Raw genomic sequence first — 27138 nt, 5'->3', positions numbered from 1 at the left:
ATAGTTCCTCTCATTTCTTTTTTTAAACTATTTTTTAAAATTTATATATGACAGCAGAATGCATTATAATTCTTATTATACATATAGAACACAATTTTTCATATCTCTGGTTGGTGTACAAAGTATATTCAGACCAATTCATGTCTTCATACATGTACTTTGGATAGTAATGTCCATCACATTCACCATCATTGCTAACACCATACCCACTCCCTTTCCCCTTCCACCCCTCTGCCCTATCAAGAGTTTGTCTATTCCTCCTATGCTCCCTCTCCCTACCCCATTATGAATCAGCCTCCTTATATCAGAGAAAACATTCAGCATTTGGTTTGGGGGGATTGGCTAACTTCATTTAGCATTATCTTCTCTAACTCCATCCATTTACCTGCAAATGCCATAGTTGTATTCTCTTTTGTTGCTGAGTAATATTTCATTATGTATATATGCCATATTTTTATCCATTCATCTATTGAAGGGCATCTAGGTTGGTTCCACAGTTTAGTTGTTTGAATTGTGCTGCCATAAACATTGATGAGACTGTGTCCCTGTAGTATGCTGTTTTTAAGTCCTTTAGGTATAGACTGAGGAGAGGGATAGTTGAGTCAAATGGTGGTTCCATTTCCAATTTTCCAAGAAATCTCCATACTTCTTTCCATATTGGCTGCTCCAAATTGCTTTCCACCCTCAGTATATATGAGTGTACCTTTTCCCCATATTCTCATCAAATTTATTGTTGTTTGTCTTCATAATAGCTGCCATTCTGACTGGAATGAGATGAAATCTTAGAGTGGTTTTGATTTGCATTTCTCTTATTGCTAGCAATGATGAACTTTTTTTTTCATATATTTGTTGATTGATTATATATCCTTTTCTGAGAAGTGTCTGTTCAGGTCATTGGCCCATTTATTTATTTGTTTTTTTGTGGGTTTTTTTTTTTTTGGTGCTTAGCTTTTTGAGTTCTTTACATACCCTAGAGATTAGTGCTCTATCTGATGTGTGAGGGCTAAAGATTTGCTCCCAGATGTAGGCTCTCTATTCACCTCACTGTTTCTTTTGCTGAAGAAACTTTTTAGTTTGAGTCCATCCCATTTATTGATTGTTGATTTTAATTCTTGCACCAAAGGAGGCTTATTAAGGAAGTTGGGGCCTAATCCCACATGATGGAAATTAGGGCCTACTTTTTCTTCTATTAGACGCAGGTTCTCTGGTTTTATTCCTAGGTCCTTGATTCATTTTGAGTTGAGTTTTGTGCATGGTGAGAGATAGGGTTTAATTTCATTTTGTTTCATATGAATTTCCAGTTTCTCCAGTACCATTTGTTGAAGAAGCTATCTTTTCTCCAATGCATGTTTTTGTAACCTTTCTAATATAATTGTAATTTTGGGGTTAGTCTCTATGTCCTCCATTCTGTACCATTGGTCCTCCAATCTGTTTTGGTGCCAATAACATGCAGTTTCTGTTACTATTGCTCTGTAGTGTAGTTTAAGGTCTGGTATAGTGATGCTGCCTACTTCACTCTCCTGCTAAGGATTGCTTTAGTTATTCTGGGTCTCTTATCTTTCCAGATGAATTTCTTTATTGCATTTTCTATTTCTATGAGGAACGTCATTGGGATTTTGATTGGAATTGCATTAAATCTGTATAGTGCTTTTCAAAGGATGGTCATTTTGATAATATTAATTCTGCCTATCCAAGAGCAAGATAGATCTTTTCATCTTCTAAGGTCTTCTTTGACTTCTTTAGGGTTATATAGTTTTCATTATATAGATCTTTCACCTATTTCATTAAGTTGATTCCAAGTTTTTTTTTTTTTGAGGCTATTGTAAATGGGGTGGTTTTCTTTGTTTTCCTTTCTGAGGATTTGTCACTGATATACAGAAATGCCTTTGATTTATGGGTGTTTATTTTATTTTATATCCTGGTACTTTGATGAATTCATTTACTAGTTTTAGAAGTTTTCTGGTGAAACTTTTGGGTCTTCTAGGTATAGAATCATTATCAACAAATAGTGCCAATTTGAGTCTTCTTTTCCTATGTGTATCTCTTTAATTTCTTTTGCCTATCTAATTGCTCTGGCCAGTGTTTTAAGAACTATGTTAAATAGAAGTGGTGAAATAGTGCATTCCTATCTTGTTCCAATTTTTAGATGGAATACCTTCAGTTTTTCTCCATTTAGCATGATGTTGGCCTGGGGCTTAGCATAGATAGCCTTTATGATGTTGTGTGATGTTTCTGTTATCCCTAATTTTTCTAGTGTTTTGAACATGAAGGAGTGGAGTGCTGTATTTTGTCAGATGCTTTTTTTTTGCATCTATTGAGATGATCATATGATTCTTATCTTTAAGTCTATTGATGTAATGAATTACACTTATTGATTTCTGTTGAACCAACCTTGCATCTATGGGATGAATCGCACTTGATCATGGTGCACAATCTTTTTGATACATTTTTGTAATCGATTTGCCAGAATTTTATTGAGAATTTTTGCATCTATGTTCATTAGAGATATTGGTCTGAAGTTTTCTTTTTTTGATGTGTCTTAGCCTGGTTTTGGAATCAGGATGATATTTGCCTCACAGAATGAGTTTGGAAGTGCTCCCTCTTTTTCTGTATCCTGAAATAAGTTGAAGAGTATCAGTATTAGTTCTTCTTTTAAAGGTCTTGTAGAACTCGTTTGGGTGTGCATCTGGTCCTGGGCTTTTCTTGGTTGGAAGACTTTTGATGGCATCACTTAAAATTGATCTGTTTAAATTGTATATATCATTCTGGTTCAATTTGGGCAAATTATATGATTATAGAAATTTGTCAATGCCTTTGATATTTAGTTCCTCTCATTTCTAAAGGTAGGAAATTTTTTCTGCCATTATTTCACTGAAAATGTGCTGCCACCCTCACAGTATCAACAAAGGATCTTGAGTAGGGACAATGAGAGATGGAGAAAAATACCAAGACAAAGAAAACACACAGATATTTTTAAGTAAAGCTAGGTCCAGGTAAGACAGTGCACTCTGATGGAGGAACAGTGACTCAGAACTCACTTTGCAAGTTTATTATGTAGGGTCTCATAATCATGAAGTTAACTATAGGGGCATTGTAAATAGTTTAAGGTTTGTGAGTTATCAAGAGGTTTCTTTGTGCACTAAAAAATTACTGAGCTAGTAACATTTTTGTAGCTATCCTACTGTTGCAGTGCTGGGAACATTCTTCTATTATCCTGCTACACCTAGGGAGCCTATTGTCCTGGAATGTCTGAAAACTGTTAGTGTAAGAGCTAAGTGTTAATAACATCCTTGCCTTTTTGAAAAGGAATTTTTTCCCCCCCAGGCTTGGCTTTTGCTGACTCTGCAGGATCAACCAATGACCGGGACTTATCTACTGTCCACAAAAATGTTTCTTAATGCCATTCCCTGTATCTTCAGGGTCTCTTCTAACCCAATGACTCTTAAATTTTGTCTTTTGCTGTCCCAGAGTTCTTATATATTCTTGTTGTATTTTTTTTTCCTTTATTGTGTCCTGAGTATTCAAGTTTATATACTCTCTTCAAAGCATGAAGTTCTGTCTTTGAGGCCCAAAGTTCTATTTTCTACATAATCTAATCTGTTGGTCATACTTTCAAATGGAAGTTTTTATTTGATTCATTATGTTTTATTTTCAAAAAGTTCTGAATATTTTTAGTTACTCTTTTTTTTAAAAAAAAAATTGAAATGGCCTTTTACCTTCTGTATTTGCTCCCGTAATTTTTCCTCAATTCTTTTAATGGATCAAACCTTTCAATAATCATTTTTTATAGTCTTTTATAGAAGTGGAATTTCATCCACTTCTGTATGTATGGGTTCCTTTGTTGGGGAATTATAAATGGTAGGGACTTAGCTGTTCCTTCATGTTTTCAGGGGTCTTGAATTTGCTCATCTGTTGAGATGGATTCCTCTTCTTTAGGTGTATAGTTATTTTTTTTTTTTGTGTGTGTGTGTGTGTGGTAAGTTCTGTGTTCTTTGTATCTTTTAGCTTTAACCTCTAAGCTCCATGTAATCTGAGTATTAATTTGAGTCTCCAATGCTACTCAGTTTAAATCAATAATTCTCCAGTGCCACTAAGTTTTCTAATGTTGAACAACTGATTTAATTTATTCTTAGAGAGCTTCTGCAATCCTCTGGGTTTTTCTAAGCTATTTGCCACCTGCAAATTACTTCTACCTCAACTTTGTGACTTCTTTTTTTTTTTTTTTTTTTTTTTTTTGCTGTATGAGTAGATATCCAGGAGTGGGAACTGAGGTCTTCTCATAGCTCTTTATACTTGGGACCTGGTTTTGGTTTGGAGTTTTTATCTCCCCTATTCTTTGTGTTGAAGTATTGTTGGATCTCAAATGGGACTAGTTTGTGCATGGAGTGAGGTTCACTGATATTTGGCTGAGTTTTAGCTCGGCAGTAGGATCTCTACCCTGTGAACTTGTAATTTCTCAATCACTGCTCAGACCCTTTTAGAAAAAGGAGGGGCAAGCAGTAGCAACAACGGTAATGACTAATACACAGCCTTAAAATAAATATCTGGTGCCTACTTTGATGTCTATAACACTGATTGCCACATTGAAAGGAATGGTGTTGTCAGCATTTAACATCAGTATCAGTAACAAATACCTGTGAACTACATTTTCTCCTTTAACAACAGCTGTAAACTGTATCCTCCATCATACTAATAATTACAACAACATGAATGGTGGAGGCAAGAATTCTACAGACAGTTTGTAGAATAGCTGGCAGACAGTAAAGTTACAGTTACTTAAGTGAAGAGAAAATGAAGTAGGCAGGCATGAGAAAGTTTAAAAATATTTAAAAGTGAACAGAGAGGAAGCAACGGAACAATTACAGATAATGCTACAAAGAATGAAGAATGAAAATAACTAAAAATAATAATATAAAGAGGAAGAGGAAACAAAAGAATTTGGCTATTAGAGGAGAAAGAAAGTGAAGAGGACATAATGAGAGGAACAAAAACAGATAAACAAAAAATCAAACCAAAATGAACCCACAAAGAATCTGCCCTTCCAAAGTTAAAAAAAAAAGGCTAAATAATAAAGAGGTAATTAAAATATGATTAAAGTGAAAGAAAAATTATCAAACAGATTAGTGCAGTGATAACACATAGAGTAAAAAAAACAAGTAAAAGAGACAGAGATGGAGAAAAACCTAGAGAAAAAATTCTCAATGAAAAATGAAGGGCTTGTCTGCACTGAGATGGTTAAAAACTGTTTTGCAAGGATGCATGTCACTGCCTATGCTGTTTCATCCTTCTGTGCATTTCTTCGTGGACTATGAATCCCTGGATCAAGGACTGACCTCTTTATGTTTCTCACCAAGATGCCAGGCTGTGTGGCCTGGAACTGGCATATGTTGTAGTAGCTCTCTGCTTCCTATCTTATGGTGTAGGGTAGTACAGGTTGGGGAGTACTGACAGTTGGAGTTTTGTCTGGATGGGAAGGTCCATGCTGTCCCAGGGCTGATGCAGAGTTCTAAATGGAAACTTCCAGCAGCTGAGTTTATTCTGACTGTTCTTTTAAGTTCATTGGGAGGTATTTATTCCAGAGAGATTAGGTCCATACTCCTGTTGCTGTGCAAATGCCAATCTCTGCTGGGTGTCTGGGTCTCAGAGACCTCCTGAAAACTCCACTTATAGAATCCTCTCCATAGAATCCTCTCCATGTATTTCACTGCCATGGATGTGGATTTACCAGGATTAGACATGGAGTTCAGACCTATCTATCTGACCAGTTTCTGGCCTTTCCCAACCTGGTCACATGAAACACCAGAAACAAAGGGAAAGCAAACCTTTCTCCTCCCACTGTCCCCATCCTGAATCTCCAGGGACACAATCCTGTCTGTGCCTATTTCTGGCTCCCATGGCAGACTGGCAGTGCTTTTTATGAACTTATGAGCTCCTGTCACTGAAAACTGCCACATGGCCACCTGCAAATTACTTCTACTTCAACTTTCCACTTGCCTGCAGAGAGATTTTGAGCTTGCCCCACCACCTCTGGGTTGGTTAAGATAGCCACTTTTACTCCACAGGTTCTCCCACGCCAAATTTATTCACAGTGCTTTTTTCTCTTTCTGCCTCAGTTATCCCTCTTCTCTGCAAGGAACAAAGCTGATGCATCTCAAATATATTTCTTATTCTCTGGCTAAAGCTTTTGAATTTCTGTATCTCTATTATGATTTTACTGTCAGATGTTGAATTTTAGTGAATTCTCTTAGAAACTCACCTTGCTGAGAAGGAATATTCCTACTGCTTGAATCTGAAACTGGAGTAACTACAAAAATCTGTAGTGTTTTATACATTAATAGCAAACTATCTGAAATGTTGCATTTGTACTAGCTATAAAAAAAATATATGTGAATAAATTCATCCAAGGAGGTGAAATATTTCTACCCTGAAAACAACAAAACACTGATAAAAGAAATTGAAGTGAATACAAGTAAATGGAAAGGTATTTCCATGGATTAGAAGAATTAATGGTGTTTAAATGGTTGTATTACCCAAAGTAATCTATAGATTTTATTTTTGGTATATAGGACATTAACACACTTTAAAAAGTAAAAACCACTAAATAATATACTTAGGAAATTATCACTTTCCCTTTCAGCTCATTCTCTCCACTTCATCCCACCTTCTTTCCAATTTTGGTAACCTGTTTATGATTTATTCTTCCTATATGACTTCAGATGTGTACTTTATTTTTTCCCTGTAATACAAAATATGCTTTGATTTTGTCTTAATAGTAGTGTAAATCACTGGTATTTCATAGCAATCTTCCTTATTGTTTTAAGTATATGTTATAGTTTATTCAACCAGTGTCCTATTTTGGCTGTTAGGTAGTTTGCAACATTTTGCAGTTGCAAATAATACTGTAATGAAAAACTTTGTGATGTGATTTCACATTTTAGCAGTGAATACTCAGGGAAAATGGTATAACTTTTAAATCTTTATTTCTGATTATGTCTTTTGGCGTTAAAAAGTTTTCTCATTTGTCTTGTGCAGTAGATGTTTTGCCTGAATTCTACCGTCTCATGTCATGGTCTAGATCTCTGCTTTCTTAATGTTTTCTTTTTATTTAGTGTATTTGTACCTGTCCCTTTACACTTGCCTTTTTGAATCACTATTTTAGGTATATCTCTCATATTAATAGAGTGACTGTCTTGCTAAACTATCCTATCTGAAAGTCCAGAGTCCTAGACCTCAGTTCTGGGCAAACTGGAATGGTTGGTTACCCAATAATATTTATGCATAGACTTGAGTTTTGTAAATCCTTGAGCCCATTTAAATATAATTGATGTAACTGATAATGTTTGTTTTCAATATGTCATGTCATACTTCCTATGTCTTTTTCATATGTTGTGATTATCATTTTTCTTTAAAATTTTCTTTGGTACTTTGCAAAATGTTTTAATTTTTGTTCCTTGATCTTTTATACTTATTTCTCTGTATCATTTTCATTCTCTTCATTGTTTTCCTATCTTTTCCAGTGCTCTGTATCAAGTTTCATTTGAAACCATACTATCTTGGGCACCTTGTCTTTATTTCTTTCTTTTTTTTTTTTTTTTAAAGAGAGAGTGAGAGGGGAGAGAGAGAGAGAGAGAATTTTTAATATTTATTTTTTAGTTCTCGGCGGACACAACATCTTGGTTGGTATGTGGTGCTGAGGATCGAACCCGGGTCTCACGCATACCAGGCGAGCGCGCTACCGCTTGAGCCACATCCCCAGCCCCCTTGTCTTTATTTCTAAGATGGTTTTTCTTTTTTAGAAAATTTATTTCTTGAGTTGATACACACTCATTTTTTTTTCTTTTCAGACATTGTTGAAATTGTGAATGTAGGCATTGAAAAATATCTCCAAATGCTTGTTTGAAGATCTTTAATTCAGTTTGAAAATTTGTGCTATAATTTACTTCTATTTTGTGTTGTTTTTGGAGGGCAGAATTTTTGTCAGTCACCCCCACCCCCATTTTTTTTTTAATAAGAGCTTTTAATGGAGTCTGTCTGGGTTTTCTTATTTCTAATTACTTCACGTGTGCCGTGTATATGTGTGTGTGTGTGGGGGGGGCTATGCATGCATTTAGGTGCAGTTAAAAAAAAAGATGAACTTGTAGATGATGAGAAGTGAGGGGATAGGTTGAATACAGTGGCTTGTGGTTTCTTGTTATTTTGATATTCTTAATTTCCCCTTGTCACATCCTTCTTTCTCATTACTAGATGTATTCAAGGGACACCTCTTTCTTCCTCAGCCCAGAAGTAGTGCTTTCCAGAGAAAGCCACCTGTAATCCTTCTCTTTCAGTTCTCTTCTCTATAGCTGTTGCTATACCTCCAAATCCTAGACCCCCGGTCAGAATTTTTGTACTTAGTTTTGAACTTTCTCTTTCTCAGGATAATTATGTCTATTCTTTCTTTATGGTTTCCACTTCTCTCTGCTCTTTATCTCTGTCCCCATAGGTTGTGGCAGGAATTTCAGGGAGAGCTCTGTTGGAATTTGTATTTATTCCTCTCCTTTAGGAAATTTGAAGTTTGTGACATGCTTTTTCAAATAATGTTGGAAGCATAAGCCTTGTGTGGTCTCATTTGTATTCCTTGTTTTGATATACTTATATTTGAGTAGAAATTCAGATTCAGGTGATTCCCATTCTAGGACCAATTGGAATTCTTTTTTTTTTTTAATAGTTTTCAATAGGTCTTACTGTATGTTCAGTCTTTTGACAAACTGATTAGGTCATGCTTATACTAATATGCACTTTTCTCCTTTTTCATGATTCCCTTGTTGATTTTATATTTAATTGTGTACGTTTTTATTTCCATGATTACTTATTGATAAATTTATTGAGGATGGGAGTGAGTTTCTTAGGTATATTAGTATCTCAGTGCCTAGACTACCTGCTACTTACTGGATACTCTTGAGATAATTACTGAATTAATCTTTTATCTTGTTATATTCTTTTTCTTCTAAACCCTTTGTTTATTTACATGGTAGATGTTGAGAAAAACTCTTCAAGGGTCTGAGAGTGAAGAACTGGAAATAGCACCATCTGAGCTACCATCTTTGGTGCCATTTGGGGATGTGGTATGTATGATTAACCCTCAAAAACCCAGTGTAAATTATTTATGATTGGATATAAAGCATTATTGGTGTTTATAATTTGGTAATCAAAGAGTGTGTGCATAAAATGATATTCTCTGAAAACATACTCATGAAGTTATTCTTTTTATGAGTCAGAGAAACATTATAATAGTTTCTGAAATTATGGAAATCATCCTGATTCACAGAAACAGTGATTTTTTTAATATTTATTTTTATTTGTACTCAATACATTTATTTTGTTTACTTACTTTTAAGTGGTGCTGAGGATCAAACCCAGGGCCTTGCATGTGCTAGGCAAGTGCTCTATCACTGAGCCACAATCCCAGCCCCAGAAACAGTGATTTTTATACTTAAGATTCCCAAATCCAGTTGTATCAGAATTACCTAGGATACTTTTTCAAATCATTGATTTGGGCATCATCTTAAGATCTGCTAAGTTGGAATCTCCTCCAGAAGATGGGCCTGGGAATCAGTGTTTTACTGAGCTTTTCTATTGATTTATATATTTATTGCCAGATTGACTTTTAGTTTGAAATTGACCCCACACCCCTTTCCTGTCCAAAAAGGTCCCACAGAAACAAAAGCTAACATAGTCATCAGACATACATACACTGGATCTGTTATTGAGGCAGAAAATCAGAAAAGTCTGTCATTCTGTTTTGGGTGGTTTAGAGTATAGGACATGAGAATCTATGCATATTTGGAACTGTGAAATATCATGGCATTCCTTTACAAGAATAATGAATACCTTTATTCTTTTATAGCACTATTAGAGAAGTTACTGGGTATAAGAATTTCCCTGTCATATACAACCTTTAATATAATATTTCTTCTAATTTAATTGTTTTCTGATACTAAACATGGTTAAATATACTTTAATAGTATATATTAGAATTAAAGTTTCCTATATTCATTTTGTATTTGATTTATGGTTAAAGCACAAAGCACAATTTTCTTTAACATTTAGAAAAATCTTTTAAAGTGAGAATGACTATTTCTTGATCTCTGGCGTGTTGTAGGCAATGAATGATTGTTGAATGAATTAAGTGGTTTTAGGATACTGAGTAAAAGAGCTTATTCAAAACAAAGTGTATTTCTTATTTTTAATGTGCAGTATGCTGTATTTTATCATTTTCACCTAATATAAACTAAAAACAATTCAAAGAATGATGATTAGATTTAAGTTTATAATGAAATATTCCTTTGCTTTGTGTTCTTGTTCCTGTAAGTTTATTGGGAACATAATCCTGCTCACTTTTTTTCCCTCTCTGCTTCTTTCTAATGCTTTCCATTAACTAGATATTTTAAATGAGAAGTAATATTTCTAATGAGAAAAAAATAATAAAGTGAACTTCATTCTTAAAATTTTAAATATAGTTCAGTGTGAAGTGGAAGATAAGTTAACTTTGTAAAACATGCATTTACTATCTGTGTTTTTGCTTTGATGGTTGTAGGTTGGCTGCCTGGCTGTTCATGTAAAGAACTGCAGAAATTTTGCACAGAGGAGTATCCTTTCTTTGGGTTTAAAACTCATAGTATGATTATATCTCATTGTTTTAGTTATCCACTGCTGCATTCCAAACCTCTCTAACACTTTTAGGGCTATAAGACTTTAGCAGTTTTATTGTCAATAGTTATCTGTGCATCCACTTGAATGGTACCTCTGCTTCACAGTAGCATAGCTTGGGTAGCTGTAGTTACCTGACAGTTCAAAAGGGCTGTGATATCTCAAGTACTATGTTCTGTTCGCATGATGGTGCTTTAGTGAGGATGACTGGAAGGTTAGGCTTAGTTGGGTTGCTGAAATTGTTGGAAGTCTCATGTACTTTTTTTTTTGTGTGGTGCTTGAGTTTTGCATATGTCAGGTATACATATGTCAGTGTTTTACTGAGCTTTTCAAGTAATACTGAACTGTATTAGTTGAATTTTTCAAAACTTCTCTTTATATAAAAAGAAACAAGTCTCCATAATGAGTGGTTTTATGCCATAAGTTTAAAAATAAGCATTCAGTTTATTTAAGGGACTGATATAAAATAAATCTTTTAAAAATATTTAAAGGAAGCATATGTATTACTTACGAATTAGTATTATATCCAAGAAAAACTTTCATTCTTTCTGTGTGGTCCATCATGCTTATTTTTTTCCTATACTAATTTTGATTTTAAAATGTTAATATTTTTTATCTTGATTACTAAGATTTTAGTATTCTATTAATTTTACACCCTAGGTGAATGCCATTTTAGTCCCAGTCCTAGTCATGTCCATTGCCAACAGTAATCATAAGGCCAGCTCAGATTCAAGGACAGAGAAGGTAAACTCCACTTTTTATGTGGAAGTGACAAAAGAATTTTGAACATCTATAATCTATTCCAATCATCATACAAGTTAAAGGAAAAGATATTATCTAGGATGTAATACTAATTTGTTTGAAAGTAGTATATATGCTTCCCTCAAATATTTTAAAGGATTTATTTTATACCAGTCCCTTAAATAAACTGAATGCTTATTTTTAGACTTATGACATAAAACCATTCATTATGGAGACTTTGGTGTTTCTTTTTATATAAAGAGAAGTTTTAAAAACATTTTGTGTGGAGATTTGTAAAAGATAATTAAATCATGAAAAAAAATTGTTTTAAAGCCTGGAGTACTATGAAAGATAATAAAACAGATCAGTACAGTATAAATAGAGTGTATAGTAAGGTGAAATGGACAGTAGAACACTTTGCTCCAAATTCTGTTGCCTTAAAATTAAAATAATTCTTCCCAAGTGACAATTTTCTGACTATATAATTTTTCTACATAATTATATTGTTATATATATTACATATACCTGGAAGTTAATATCTAGAAAATTTTGCAAAGAAATTATGATGTATATCATATTGTATCTATCAGTGATGGGCAAAATATTATTTTAAGATTTCTTTTCTCTTTTTAAATATACTTTACAATTACCTTGTTTACTTGGTTGATTTATTTTTTTAGGACTTAGCCTGAATTCTATAATGAATTAATTTTATAATGTGTATTTGTTCAATTAAAACAAAAATTTATTTCCTAAACATTCTATTTTCAGTCACTTCACAACCTTTCATCGATTTGTTCATTCGCATCTCTGTAAACAACATTATGAAATCTACAAAGCGTCGTATCTTACTGCTTAGAAGTAGTGAAAAGAGCGCTGCAGTTCGGTTTGATGAAATTAAGTATTTTTCCGTGCAGGTAAAATTATAATTCTCTTCAGGATATAATATTTCTTTACAGTTTCAAATATTCTACTCTAATTATACCTTTTTTAATAGGTAGGAAAGAAAGATAAGTAGTGACTTTTTATTTGGTATTTACAGTATTCTATTTCTGTACTGTGGTCTATAATGGTATTTTTAAATAAACAGATTGCTGGGAAATACATAATTTAGTGGATTCTTTTTTGAGATGTTATAGTCTGTGATTTTGAGTGTTTATTATGTTTTTTCTGTAGTTTGGTTTTCCTTTTTCATCTACCTTCTTCTACCCTTTTTTATTTTTATCTACTTTCCTTCTTTTCTGATTTCCCCTTATATAAACTCTAAATTATGTTTTCACAGATTAACATATTCAGTCTTTAAAAACAACTCCAAAAGATAGATTTGTAAATCTGTCACACACATGGAGATAGACACAGAGATGTACATATACATTCTCTTATTTTATCATCCTTATTTTACAGGTGAGGTAACTGAAGTGCTGTGTGGTTAAAGAACTTTGTTAAGGTCATAGAGCTTATATGTGGTGAGCTGTAATATATGTACTCTGACTCCAGACCACCCATCATTAAAGTGCCTCTCACACCAGGACTTGCTGTGTTTCTATTTATAGTTAAACAGATTCTTAGATTGTAAAATGTATCTCAAACCTTTTTTTTTTTTTGAATAGTGACACTATTTCATAGACTTGTAGGATTCATTGATTAAAGCCCAATTATTTCTTAATAGTTTTATTATATTAGTTGAATTTTAGCAAAATTCTAAAGCATTTCCTTTATACACCATGTGTTTTACAAAGTTTGAATGTTGGATATGAATGGAAAATAAAAGCAACAAATAAGACAGTTTTGCTTCAGGCAGTTCATATGGTTTCTTTTATTTTGCAAATAGCTTTCCTAAATTGATAGGCAAGTTCTCAAAAACACCAGGCATGGTGGAGCATTTTTTTAGAAAGAAACTGTGCCACTGTCAGGTATGTGAAGGTTCAGTGGGGGAGGGGAAGCTCTCCTTCTGTGAACCAAAAGAAAAAATTTTACTGATTTCAAGGACTGCACATTCCACCATCTGGCAAATACATACGGAAGCTATCATCCTGCATAGCTGCAGTAACAGAGAAGAGATTTCAAGCACTTTCCTGTGTATTCAGTGAGAGCTGGGGTGGGACTTTGTTGTCTAGGCTTTCTGCATGGGAGATGAGAAGTCCCTGCAGAGAAAGAGTAGGGGAGAATGTGGAGAGGAGAGAGGAAGAGAGAGTCTAAGACTCAACAACCTCTGATTTTCTTTTCACTGGGTTGGTGAGCACCAGCCCTGAAGGAAGTCATTGAGCTGGGAGAATGGACCTGTTGGAGGCTCTGGGCAGTAGGAGTGAGATTGATTGTCATGCAGAGGAAGATGGAGCATCTTTTCTTTTGAAATTAGCAGTCTGATCTTTGCTTTGTGATAAGGGTCCAGTTTGTATGGATGTGGAATGAAATTGGGAATGAGTGTGCTTTGATTGGGTTTGGTGGAAAGCATGCCTGCCACACTCCACCTAACCCCAGACCTGTTGGGCTGCTACCTTCCCCATGCTCAGAGGTATTTGGAGGATTTGTTGGGGTAACTGAGACCCTAGCCATCCCCTGTTACCCCCATAAAACAAATGGAGGCTCTTGAGATATGGAATGCAGCACAATCAGGATCAATCTTCAGGTGAGTGTGTTGGTCAGAAGTTCTTCTATAGCCATGCCCTGTCCCTAGGCCTACTGAGAGTGAATTTAGTTTTGCAGTGAATAGCATACTCTTAGAACTTTCTGTTGTTAAGAAGGAGTGGAGCTCACCATACAAACTCCCCTAATAAATTTTGTCTATTTGGGTTGGAATTAATGAGGAACAAACTCTGATTGTATCCTACACACCTACCTGTAGCTGGTGGATTATAAAATGTAGCCCTGGAAAAAAGGGCTTAATTTTAATTACATTTTAATTGCTTCAGTAAGGAGAAATTTTAATCTTTTTTTTGTTTGTTTTCTGAGTTCATTTTTTTGTAAATGGTTTTGATCTATTTTCTCTCATTTGTTTTTCATATTTACATCTAATTTTATGTATATTTTTAATTAATTGACTCTTTTCAGTATTTCTTTTCTTTCTCAACTTTATTTCTATCCCATCCTTCCTCTCCACTTGCTCCTCTCCTCTTCCTTTCCCTTCCCTTCTTTTCCCTTCCCTTTCTTTTCCCTTGCTTCCTAAGATGTAATTAAGATTTACAGGCCTTGCCAGGCATAGTGGCACATTCCTGTAATCCCAGAGGCTTGGGAGGCTGAGGCAGGAGGATGATGAGTTCAAAGCCAGCCTCAGCAACTTAGTGAGTCCCTGTCTCTAAATAAAGTATTTTAAAATGGGGTGCTGGAAATGTTGCCCAATGATTAAACACACCTGAGTTCAATCCCTGGTCCCCTTTCCCCCTCAAAAAGATTTATTGGTCTTGAGGAAGGACTAGAGAATATAGGTTAATAGCATAGATAACCTATTCAGTGAAATAATGCCATAAAAGTTCCCAAAATTTGGAAATGAGATGGACATTCAGATATGGAGACATTTAGAACCCCAAATAGTCAAGACTTGAAAGAAACCTCTCTATATTATAGTAGGGTTAAAATGCCAAAAATTCAGAACAAAGAAGGAACTTTAAAAGCTGCAAGAGAGAAATGCCAAGGCATCAATGGAGACAAACACATCAGACTAACAGGTTTTTCAGAACTCTAAAAAACAGGAGACCATGGAACTATGCATATCATACCATGTAAGGAAGCAACTGCCAATCCAGATTACTATATCCTGCAAAGTTATCCTTCAGGATATAAGGAAATATAAAAACCTTCCAAGATAAACATGAACTAAAAATAAAAAATTCATGACCACTAAAACAGCATTGAAGAAGATACTTAAAGGAATCCTGCTCACAGGATAAGAAGATAAAACATCCAAGTGAGCATGGAAAGAATAAATATCTTTAGCAGAGTAGATAAGCATGAGAATTAGGAAAAAATAAAGCATTAGAAATAATATGACAGGAAGTATACATACCTCTCTGTAGTAACACTGTAAATGGTCTTGATTCTCCAATTAAAAGATATATACTGTCTTATTGGATTAAAAAATAAAACTCAACTGTATGTTGTCTGTTTACACACACCTCACCAGGAAAGTTACTTTCAGACTGAAATTGAAAGGATGGAAAATTATATTCCATGCAAATGAAATCTGGAAGCAAGTGGGGGTAGCTTTTTTTTATCATAAAAAGCAAACTTCAAGCCAAAATTAAAAGAGTCAAAGATTACTATATTATTGATAAAAAGAACCATCCAACAAGAAGATATAACAATTATAAATATTTGTGCCCCAAACGTTGGTACAATTTCATAAAACAAACACTAATCAACATAAAGGAGCATATAGATCCTAATTAAATATATTACTCTCAGTAATGGTCATTCAGACTAAAAATTAAAAAAAAAGACACTGTAGAGTTAAAGCAACACCTTAGATCAAATTTACTTAACAGACATCCTCAGAATATTTCATCTAACAACTGAATATACCCTTTTCTCAACTGCTCACAGAACTTTCTCCAAAATAGATCATATAATAGGCTACAAAGCAAGTTTTAGCAAATATAGAAAAAAAGAATTCCTTGCTTCTTATCAGATAATAATGTAATTAAATTAGAAATCAACAGTAATAAAAGCTACAGAAACTCTACAAAAACATGGAGATTGAATTATTGTTCAAACTTTTGAATTATGACTGACAGGGTCTTCAAAAAATCAGGGGAAAAATTTAAAAACTCTTATAATCAAATGGGAATGGAACCACCATTTTGACCCAGCTATTCCTCTTCTTGGATTATACCCAAAAGACCTAAAAACAGCATGCTACAGGGACACAGCCACATCAATGTTTATAGCAGCACAATTCACAACAGCTAAACTGTGGAGCCAACCTAGATATCCTTCAGTGGATGAATGGATAAAAAAAAATGTGGCATTTATACACAATGGAATATTACTCAGCAATAAAAATAAGATCATGGCATTTGCAGGGAAATGGATAGCATTAGAAAAGATTATGCTAAGTGAAGTTAGCCAATCCCCCCAGAACAAATGCCAAATGTCTTCTCTAATATAAGGGGGGTGACTCAAAATGGGGTTGGGAGGGAGAGCAAGGGAGGAAGATTACCTCTAGATAGGGAATAGGGATGGGAGGGAAAGGAGGGAGAAGGGGAATAGCATGGATTGTGAAAGGAGACCCTCATCATTATACAAAATACATGTATGAAGATGTGAATTTGGTGTCAACATACCTTCTATATAATCAGAGATATGATAAATTATGATATAATGGTGTATTAAGAATTGTAATGCAAAAGTAAAAAATATTTTAAAAACCAAATGAGAATAGAATCACAATATAGAAGAATCCGTCGGGTATAGTAAAGGCATTTCTAAGAGGGAAGTTCTAAGAGGGAGTGCCTACATAAAAACAAAACAGATATAAAATGAATGACCTAATGCTGTACCTCAAGAGTCTTCGAAAAATGAGACCAATTCCAAACCATTACAAAGAAAGAATTAAGATCAGAGATAAAATTATTGAAGTAGAGAATTGAAGAATAGCACAAACAATAAATGAAAAAAGAGTTGTTTCTTTGAAAAGGTAAAAAAGATTGATAAAGAGAAGACCCAAACTAATAAAATTAAAAATGGAAAAGGAGATATTATAACAGACACCACTGAAATCTAGAGGATCATTAGGGACTGTTTTGATAAACTTACATGCCAATAAAATGGAAAATCTCTGAGAAATGGTTGCATTTCTAGACATATATTTCATTTCAAAATTGAAGCAAGAGAACATAGAAAACAAACAGACCAACAAGCAATGAGATTGAAGCAGTAATAAAAAGTCTCCCATCAAAGAAAAAAAAAAACCCAAGACCAGATGGATTCATGACTGAATTTTTTAAGCCTTTTGAAGAACAACTAACACCAATTCTTCTCAAATTATTCTGTGAAATACAAAGGAAAGAAACACTTCCAATGCTCCTTAAATTATTCCAAGAAATACAAAGGAAAGGAATACTTCCAAACTCATTCTACAAAGACACTATCACCCTGAATTCAAAACTGGACAAGGACACATCAAAGAAAGAAAATTACAGGCCAATGTCCTTGATGAACATAGATGCAAAAATTCTTTTTTTTCAGTTGTTGATGGACTTTATTTTATTCATTTATTTATATATATGGTGCTGAGAATCAAACTCAGTGCCTCACAATGTGAAGCAAGTGCTCTATTACTGAGCCACAACCCCAGCCCACAAAAATTCTTAATATAACATTTGCAAACCAAATTGAGTGGTGCATTAAAAAGATCATACACTATGATCAAATGGGTTTTATTCCAAGGATATAAGGATGATTCAGCAATGTAATTCATATAAATTAAATCAAGGACAAAAAGCACAGAATTATCTCAGAAGATGCAGAAAAAAAACTTTGACCAAATTCAGCACCCATTCATAATATAATCACCGAAGAAATTAGATTGAAGGAACTTATTTCAACATTATAAAGACTTTATTATGACAAATCTAAAGCCAACATTATAGTGAATGGGGGAAAACTGAAAGTATTTTCTCTAAAATCAAGAGCAAGATAAAAGTGTTCATTTTCACCATTCCTTTTCAGTGTTGTACTGAAACTTCAGGCAGAGTAATTAAGCATGAGAAAGAAATAAAAGGGATGACAAAAAGGGAGAAAAAGTCAAATTGTCAAGTGTTCCCTTTTTACACTTCATGAAATAGTTTGTGGAGCAATGGCATTCATTATTATTTAAAGGTCTGATGGAATTCAGCTGGGATTTGCTTTGTTGGAACGGTTTGTATGATATATTCAGCATCATTGCTTCCTATTGGTCTGTTAAGGTTTTTTTATATACTCTTGGTTCAAATTTCACAGGTCATATGTATTTAGAAATTTATCAAATTCCATTCAATTTATTGGAGTTTTCAAAATAGTCCCAAATGATCCTCTGGGTTTCAATGATGTCTAAGGTGATTTCTCCTTTTTCATCTCCAATTTTCCTTATTTGTGCCTTCTCTCTTTTTCATTTGGTAGTTTGGCTAAGGGTTTATAAATCTTGTTTATCTTTTTAAAGTACTAAATATTCATTATGTTGTTCCTTTGTATTATTCTCTATTTTATTTTTTTTTAGCTCTCATATGAATTATTCCTTCCTTCTAATGGTTTTGAAATTGGTTCTTTTCTTTTTCTAAAACCTTAAGACACATCATTAGGTTCTTAATTTGTGATCTTTCTGATGTTTTAATGTGATAGTCATAGCTATAAACTTTCCTCTTAGAACCATCTTCATCATGTTCTAGAGATGCTGTGTATCTCTCTTCTCATTTGATTCTAAGAATTTCTTATTTCTTTTATGACCCATTCACCATTCAAATATGTATTGTTCAACCTCCCTGTGTTTATATAGTTTTTGTAGTTTATTATACTATTGATTCCTAATTTCATTCCATTATACTCTGATAAAATAAAATGCAAGAAATTATATTTTTTTGTATTTGCTAAAACCTCTTTTGTGACCTAAAATATGGACTGATTTGGAGAAAGTTCCATGAGCAGCTGTTTTGGGATAAAAAAATTCTGTAAATATCTGTTAATTCCATTTGATTTAAGGTATCTTTTAGGTCTGAGATGTCTTTGCTGATTTTATATCTTAATGACCTATTTTTTATTCTAATTAGTTATGTATGACAGTAGAATGCATTTTGATACATGATGTAGAGTTACACCAGTCATGTAATCATATATGCACATAGGGTAATAATGTCTGATTCATTGTACTATCATTACTACCCCCATATTACCCCCTTCACTCCCCCTCTGTCTAACCCAAAGTACCTTTATCCTTCCCTACCCATCCCCTGTGGTAGATTAGCTTCTACATATCAGAGAAAACATTTGGTCTTTGTTTGGTTCTTTGGGATTGGCTTATTTCACTTAGCATGATATTCTTCAGTTTCATCCATTTACTGGCAAATGCCATAATTTCATTCTTCTTTAAGGCTGAGTAATATTTCATTGTGTATGTATATTACATTTTCTTTATCCATATATCTGTTGGAGGGTACCTAGATTGGTTCCATAGCTTAACAATTGTGAATTGAGATGCTATAAACATTGATGTGGCTGCATTACTATAGTATACTGATTATAAGTCTTTTGGGTATAAACTGAGGAGTGGAATAACTGGGTCAAATGGTGGTTCTATTCCAAGTTTTCTGAGGATTCTCCATACTGCTTTCCATAGTGATTGCACCAATTTTCAGCCCCACAGCAATGTATGAGTATACCTTTTTTCTCCCTACATCCTCACCAACATTTATTGTTACTTGTATTCTCTTTTTAAAAAAAAATTTGTAGTTGTAGATGGACAGCATGCCTTTTTTTAAATTTTTATGTGGTGCTAAGGATAGAATGCAGTTTCTCACACATGCTAGGCAAGTTATTTGAGCTACAACACTGAGCTACAACCCCAGCCCTGTGTATTCTTTTCTTTAATTTTTTTTTAGTTGTAAATGGACACAATACCTTTATTTTATTTATTTTTATGTGAGGCTAAGAATTGAACCCAGTGCCTCACACATGCAAGGCAAGTGCTCTGCCACTGAGCCACAATCCCAGCGCCCCCCTGTGTATTCTTGATAATTGCCATTCTGACTGGAATGAGATAGAATCTCAGTGTAGTTTTGGTTTACATTCTCTAATGCCTAGTGATGTTGAACTTTTTTTATATATATTTGTTGATTGATTGTATTTTTTCTTCTGTGAAGTGCCAAAACAGTTTCTTAGCCCATATATTGATTGGGTTATTTGTTTTTTTGATGGTAAATTTTTAGAGTTCTTTATATATCCTGGAGATTAATGCTGTATCTGAGTTCCATGTGGGAAAGACTTTCTCCCATTCTGTAGGCTCTCTCATCATGTTATTGATTGTTTCCTTTGCTTTGAAGAAACTTTTTAATTTGATTCATCCCATTTATTTAGTCTTGCTATTACTTTTGGGGCTTTAGGAGTCTTGTTAAGGAAGTCAGTTCCTAAGCTGACACATGGTATAGATTTGCCTACTTTTTCTTCTGGTAGGCACAGAGTCTCTGGTCTAATGCCTGGGTCTTGATCCACTTTGAGTTGAATTTTGTGCAGGGTGAGAGATAAGGGTTTAATTTCATTTTGCTGCATATGGATTTCCAGTTTTCCTAGCACCATTAGTTGAAGAGGTTATTTTTTCCCCAGTTAATGTTCTTGGCACCTTTGTTTTTGTATAAGAAAAATGTGTTTATGTGGGTTTTTCTCTATGGATGATGTATCTGTTGATGAAAAAAGCATGCTGAAATCACCCGCTATTTTTGGAATTTATCTGAGCCTTTGTTTCAATTACTGTTTATTTCATGTACTTAGATACACAAATGCATAAATATTTTACTTTCTGTGTTAGTCAGCTTTTCATTGCTGTGACCAAAATATCCTACAATGAAAATTTAAGAGGAGAAAAATTTTATTTTGAGTTCATGGTTTCAGAAGTTCAACCCATGGTTGGCTTAGTTTTCTGTAAGCCCAAGCTAAGGCAGAATACCATGGTGACAGAATAGCATTGAGGAAAAAAGATGTCCACTTCATGGTGGGTGGGGGGAAGAGAGAGAGAGAGAGAGAGAGAGAGAGAGAGAGAGAGAGAGAGAGAGAGAGAGAGAGAGAGAGGAGAAGAAGAAGAAGAAGAAGAAGAAGAAGAAGAAGAAGAAGAAGGAGGAGGAGGAGGAGGAGGAGGAGGAGGAGGAGGAGGAGGAGGAGGAGGAGGAGGAGGAGGAGGAGGAGGAGGAGTAGGGGAGGAGGAGGAAGAGAAGGCAGAGGAGGAGGAGAGAGAAGAAGGAGGAGGAGGAGGAGGAAGAAGGAAGAAGAAGAAGAAAGGGGAGGGGGAGAGGGAGGAGGGATGAGGATATGTTATCTATCACTTTCACTTTTGAAAATAATTTATCTTTTTCTATGTGTGAGTGTGTTGTTTTTTTTTCTAATTTTACTCTAATGTATTTGTATTTGGATATCTTTTTGTTATGTTGGGATATATTGACTATTTAAACTGTATTGCTGATATTCATTGGTTCTGGAAAATTTTTAGCTTTCATTTTTTCAAATGGAATTTTGAAAATTCAAATAGTGCCTCTATTGCCCATTTTCTTGATCCTCTATTTTATTTTTTGGCACTCTGAATGACGTGTGTTAGATGTTCTTATGTTATCTTTCATGTCTTTTTTTTCTTCCTCCATCTCTACCATTCTTCCTATCTTTCTTTTCTTATTCTTTTTCTTTCTCTGTTTTTTTCCTATCACTTTGTGTCTCTGCCTTGCATTTTTGGGGCTGAGACTATAGCTCAGAACTTGCCTAGCACATGCAAGACCCTGAGATTAATATCCAGCACTGCAGTACACACACACACACACACACACACACACACACACACATACACACAAACACACTCTTGCACCACACCTTTGAATATTTATCCCATTTCACTAATTTTGTTAAAATTTGAGTATTTTGTCATAGAATCCATTCAGTGAGTGCTTTTATTCAATTATTTTAGTTTTCATTTCTTCAAGTTCTGTTTGAGTCTTCTTTGTTCAGGTGTGCTAAATGGTTTTTACATTTTCCTGTAAGAACATATCAGGAGGGGTTGGGGTTGTGGCTCAGCGGTAGCGCACTTGCCTAGCATGCATGAGGCACTGGGTTCAATTCTCAGCAACACATACAAATAAGTGAAAATAAAAGTCCATCAACAATAAAAAATAAACAAATAAATAAAAGAGCATATCAGGAATGTATTTTCAGATTTTTTTTACCTTAATTATTCTAAGCCTATTTCTCTAAAATTCCAACATTTGAGGATTTTGTGGGTCTATTTCTACTGATCCTCATTCATGGTGTTTTATTTCCATGCTTACTTAGTTATTTTTTACTGTGAGCTTTCATTTTCTATGGAAAATTATTTGTGGAACTCCTTTGAGGCCTAGAATGAAAGTGGCAAATGTAAAAAAGATCTTTGTTTGCTTTTAAGGCATGTGAGACTACTACCAATTTGGGACCACTTTAAAACAAATGTTATATTTGAGAATTACAAAAAAAAATTATGCCAGACATAGTAGTGCATACCTGTAATCCCGGTGACTGGAGGCTGAGGCAGGATGATTGCAAGTTCAAAGACAGCCTCAGCAACTTAGTGCTTAGTAAGGTCCTAAGCAACTTAGCAAGATCCTGTCTCAAAAACAAAACAAATGGTCTATGGATGTGATTCAGTAGTTAAATGTCCCTGGATTCAATCCCTATTACCAATAAATAAATAATTGAATGAATGGATGAAATAATTAAGTTGTCCTATTTTAATTTTGTGGCAGAATATACATAATATAAAATTTACCATCCATTTTAAATGTCAGGTTCAAGAGTTTTTATGCTATTAAGTGGATGTGAATTTAGGCTACAGTTCACCAAACAGGTTTTTGCTTATTAAATTATTAGGAACTCCTTGCCTCCCCTTCTTCTGTATAGTGCAACTTTCCTTGCAGCCTCTATAAATGGGATGGGAGAATGGTTCCCCATTCACTGAAGCCACAGCTCTTTGAGTTCCTAGCATTATGGAAGAAGGGTTGAACAGGAAACCTTTGTTAATGCCTAAATGCCCCACTTGTTGTCTTATCTTTTCTGTACCTTTCAAGGTCTTAAATACTGCAATTTTGGGTTAACTGATTGAGAAATACCCTATGGGAAAATGCAACTTAAAGATCAAGTTTAATGATCTGAATGTTTACTAATACTTGGAGTTTATGTAATTATTTCTTACCATTTTATTTACACTTTCATGCTTTTAAGAAGATAACTTTTAAATTTTTATTCAGCATTGATAGTTTTAAACAAACTGGTTCTAATAATCTGTATTCCACATTGCTGAAAAACTGAGCCTGCTGCTCTCTCTCTTATTCACTGCACTGCATTACAGGGCCTCATTTCCTTTTTCTCATTTCTCAGGGGAAAACAGTTACAAACATAACTTTCAGAAGTTTCATACCAACTGTGTGGTATCAACCATGGGAAGAAACTTTATAGAAGGAACTAGGATCTTGGGAATGGGGAAGCATATGATTTGTTTCTAATTAGCAAAATTGTATATAAAAGGTAAACATTATATAATAATGGTATTGTACTTCAGACATCACAGGGTTGAGAGTTTCACATTCAAGTTTAATGGTATGAGTTAAAAAACAAGGGCCAGAGATATAGCTCAGTGGTAGACCATTTGCTGTACCTTAGGTTTGATCCCCAACACTTTAGGATTAAAAAAAAAAAAAGAAATGTGGCAAAATGTTAAAGAATAGAGACAGAAAAGGATATTAGATATTCTTTAATTTTGAATATATGGGTAAACTGAATTTGAATTACCTGGATTATTTGGATTTCATATTAGATATTGATGGGATTACCTTTGATAATATAGTTTCAGTAGTTCAGAGTGAAAGTTTGTGTAGCATTAAAAAAAGGGTTATTGGCAATGGATGATTTAAACAGATCATAATTAACATTAGAAATAAACAAGGTCCTGATTTTATTAGTTACAATTAGTTATGCACATAATATAATTTATAGTATTGTACTTCAGACATCACAGGGTTGAGAGTTTCACATTCAGGTTTATTTGGAAATAATATCTGGATTTAAGACTGAAAATCTTATGGGTTTTTTTGTATATATTTTGATATTGAGGTTCCCCGACGTCAAGATGATACACGGAATAATATTTCCTTGGAACTAATGCAACATAGCAAGACAGAAGTTTATCCTGTCTTATTAGGGAATGCTGAGGTACATCTTTATGAAGTAATTCAGGTATGTATAAAAATCTTTTTGTTTTCACCTTGATTCCACATTGTCCAGTTGGCACTTCTTGTTGTGATTCTTTATACCTAATAGACTCCTTTTCTTTTTTATCTAATAAGAATTAGTGATGCAAATATCTGAAAAACAATAGAATCACCAAAAAGCATGAGACTTAAAAGAAGAAACTTTTTTATACTCCTTTGTAATAATACAATTTGAAAGCAATTGAGGGTTATGTGAAGTATACCTCTTGACCTGGAGGGCTTTTGGAGAAAAAGTACCTTCACTTAAGCAGTCTATAAGAAAAGCATTGTAGCTTCCATAGTGAGCTGGATCTTAGGTAAAGCAGAAAGGTAGAAGGTATGTTTAGTGAGGCAGTTAAAAATAGGTTTGTTAACCATGGAAGTAGCAGAAGATTCTGGGAGAAAAGGGAAACATAGTTTGGGTGGATGTGGAGAGAAGACTGAACCCTGTTCTGGGTCTTTCCATGATGTATAGACCAATAGTTCTCAGACTGTGCCTAATTTTGTTCTCCATTTTATAAAGCAGTAGTTTACTATAAGCTATTCCATTCTGAGGTTAAGTAGGTAGAATGATTCTACACCTTGTTTGTACAAGTAAAAAAACCATCTACCTCATACAATAGTATGGTACAAATGGATAAATAAATTAACCATGCTAATACAAATGACCACCTGTGAACTTATCAAGTTAACCAGAAGCACAGGGATGCATGAATATATCACACTCATATGGAAAAATCAGGCCCCTGAGCTTATTGAACATACTAGACCAGTGAATGAAGCAATCCCTCACTTAAGACTCACAAGAGAAGAAACACCCTTAGACTGAACCCTGTAGCACCTGATCACATCACCTGGTCACTTGTGATGAGCCTTGCCCAGGAAAATCACCACCGTGATGTAGTTTATGATTTTATTTTGGAAAGACATAAATTTGTTTGGTCTGTTAATGACATGGCTCATTCATAATAGTGGTCTAATTCAGGACATTAGAGATGAGTATAGATGGTGACCAACATACCAAGATTTATCTGGTTTACAAGAGCACAGAAGTTCTAGGGGGAGAAGCAAGGTATTCAGTCCTGTCAAGAATCAGATCATCATATAGATTTATGTATAAGGAACCCTCCCTCACAAAGAATACAAGCATAGCAGTTGTTCTAAGATTTGCAAAATGGGGAACTATTAACTAGCAAAAACATTTTTGTCTAAAATATAAATGCAAATATTAACATTTCTGTTACTTGTACTCAGAATTCTTTTCTTCTTTTGAACATTCATTTTATTTGTATTTTAGCTTCATATGTGCATTTGAAAAAATCATTACCTGATTCTTTCTTGCTATAATATGTTTTAGATAATATATGGGAAACATAGATGAGTAATTCTACATTGAAGAATTTTATTTTATTTTTTTCTAGAAAGGGTGCTTTACTGAAGAATTACAGTTATTGAATAAAAATACAGTAAGAACTTTACTAAAACTTTCTAAGTTTTGTGTGCATGGAATATTCTCTTAACAGTTTATAGAACTTTATTCTGATATTGTTTGTATTCTACATCTTTTTATTTTTTTATTACCCTAACAGTTACTTGAATTAGTAAATTACATTTAACTAACAGTTACTTATGTGTAAAATTAGTAAAAATGTAATTAAATATAAAGTACAAATATTTTCTCACAAAATTCTCACACCTCCCCCGCCCCTTTTAAAAGCTGCTCTCTTATTGTTAAGTTGTGAAGGAGAAAATTAGAAATCCTCATGTGAGAGAATAGAATGGCTCTGACTGCTGCTTGAACCACGGAGCCTCAGGAACAACCCCCGCTGCACTGAGGGAGGATTATGTTTCTCCTTGGGGAGTTTCTGAACAGATATTCTCAGTGCTTTATTTGTAATTAAGTTCTTAAAATTAATTAACTTGATTATTTGCTCTTCTATTCCAAGAGACTTCTGTCTCAAGGCCAAAACAGGGGCAAGGAACACAGGGTTATCTCCTTTGACATCCTTCTTCATTTCACACATAAGCAACCTGGGATTCACAGGGGTGAGATCACTTATATAAATCAAAATTTTATCTGAAATTGGGAGTGGAGGTGTGAGGAATGTGAGTAAATAATGTACATATATGTATATGAACATGTATTTATGCCAGTGTCTTTGCCTATTAACAATTTTGAGTTGATACTTTCCATACTTTAATCATACAAAAATATTTAACTCTAACATGAAAGATTTTAACATTTCAGGAAATGAATAGGTTTTCTATAGGTACTCCTTGTGTAAATATTTGTTTCTTAAAATCTGGAGAGTCATACTTGGGCTTTTGTAACTTATACATTTGTGAAGTAAAACTATCACTTGCTATCGCCTTTCTAGTGAAATACCATTCTGATCAAACAATAAAATACAGTTGCCATTTTTAGTTTATCTGCAGGTTGGAGGTGGAATTTATGTTCTCCTATGGAAATTTTGGTTATGGATTTTCACATCAGGTTAGTTCTCCTCTTTTAAAAACTTTGATTCTATTTTAGCTCTTCATTCAAATCATTTTCTTTTGAGCCTCTGTTTTTTTCCAGTTTGTTAAATTCTTCAAAATTAGTATTTTGCTGGGTATGGTGGTTCATGCCTGTAATCCCAGCAGCTTGGGAGGACTGAGACAGGATGATCTCAGTTTTGCTGCCAGCCTCAGCAACTTAGAGAGAGGCTCTAAGCAACTTAGTGAGACCCTGTGTCTAAATAAAAAATAAAAAAAGTCCTGGGGAATATGG

The 27138-nt window shown here is 34.1% G+C and overlaps 1 protein-coding gene across 1 annotated transcript in view; it reads left to right on the top strand.

The window, feature by feature from the left end:
- The window catches only part of Catspert (catsper channel auxiliary subunit tau), a 134251-nt gene that overhangs the window by 22676 nt on the left and 84437 nt on the right, over positions 1 to 27138 (top strand). The window contains 6 exon segments of the mRNA XM_078017868.1: positions 9015 to 9104; positions 10577 to 10628; positions 12202 to 12347; positions 24232 to 24354; positions 25790 to 25834; positions 26794 to 26862. Coding sequence (XP_077873994.1) covers positions 9015 to 9104; positions 10577 to 10628; positions 12202 to 12347; positions 24232 to 24354; positions 25790 to 25834; positions 26794 to 26862 — 525 coding nt within the window.

Source organism: Ictidomys tridecemlineatus, chromosome 7 (genome assembly GCF_052094955.1).
Source record: "Ictidomys tridecemlineatus isolate mIctTri1 chromosome 7, mIctTri1.hap1, whole genome shotgun sequence".
NCBI classification, from domain to species: Eukaryota; Metazoa; Chordata; class Mammalia; order Rodentia; family Sciuridae; genus Ictidomys; species Ictidomys tridecemlineatus.
This window is presented reverse-complemented; position numbering and strand designations above follow the sequence as displayed.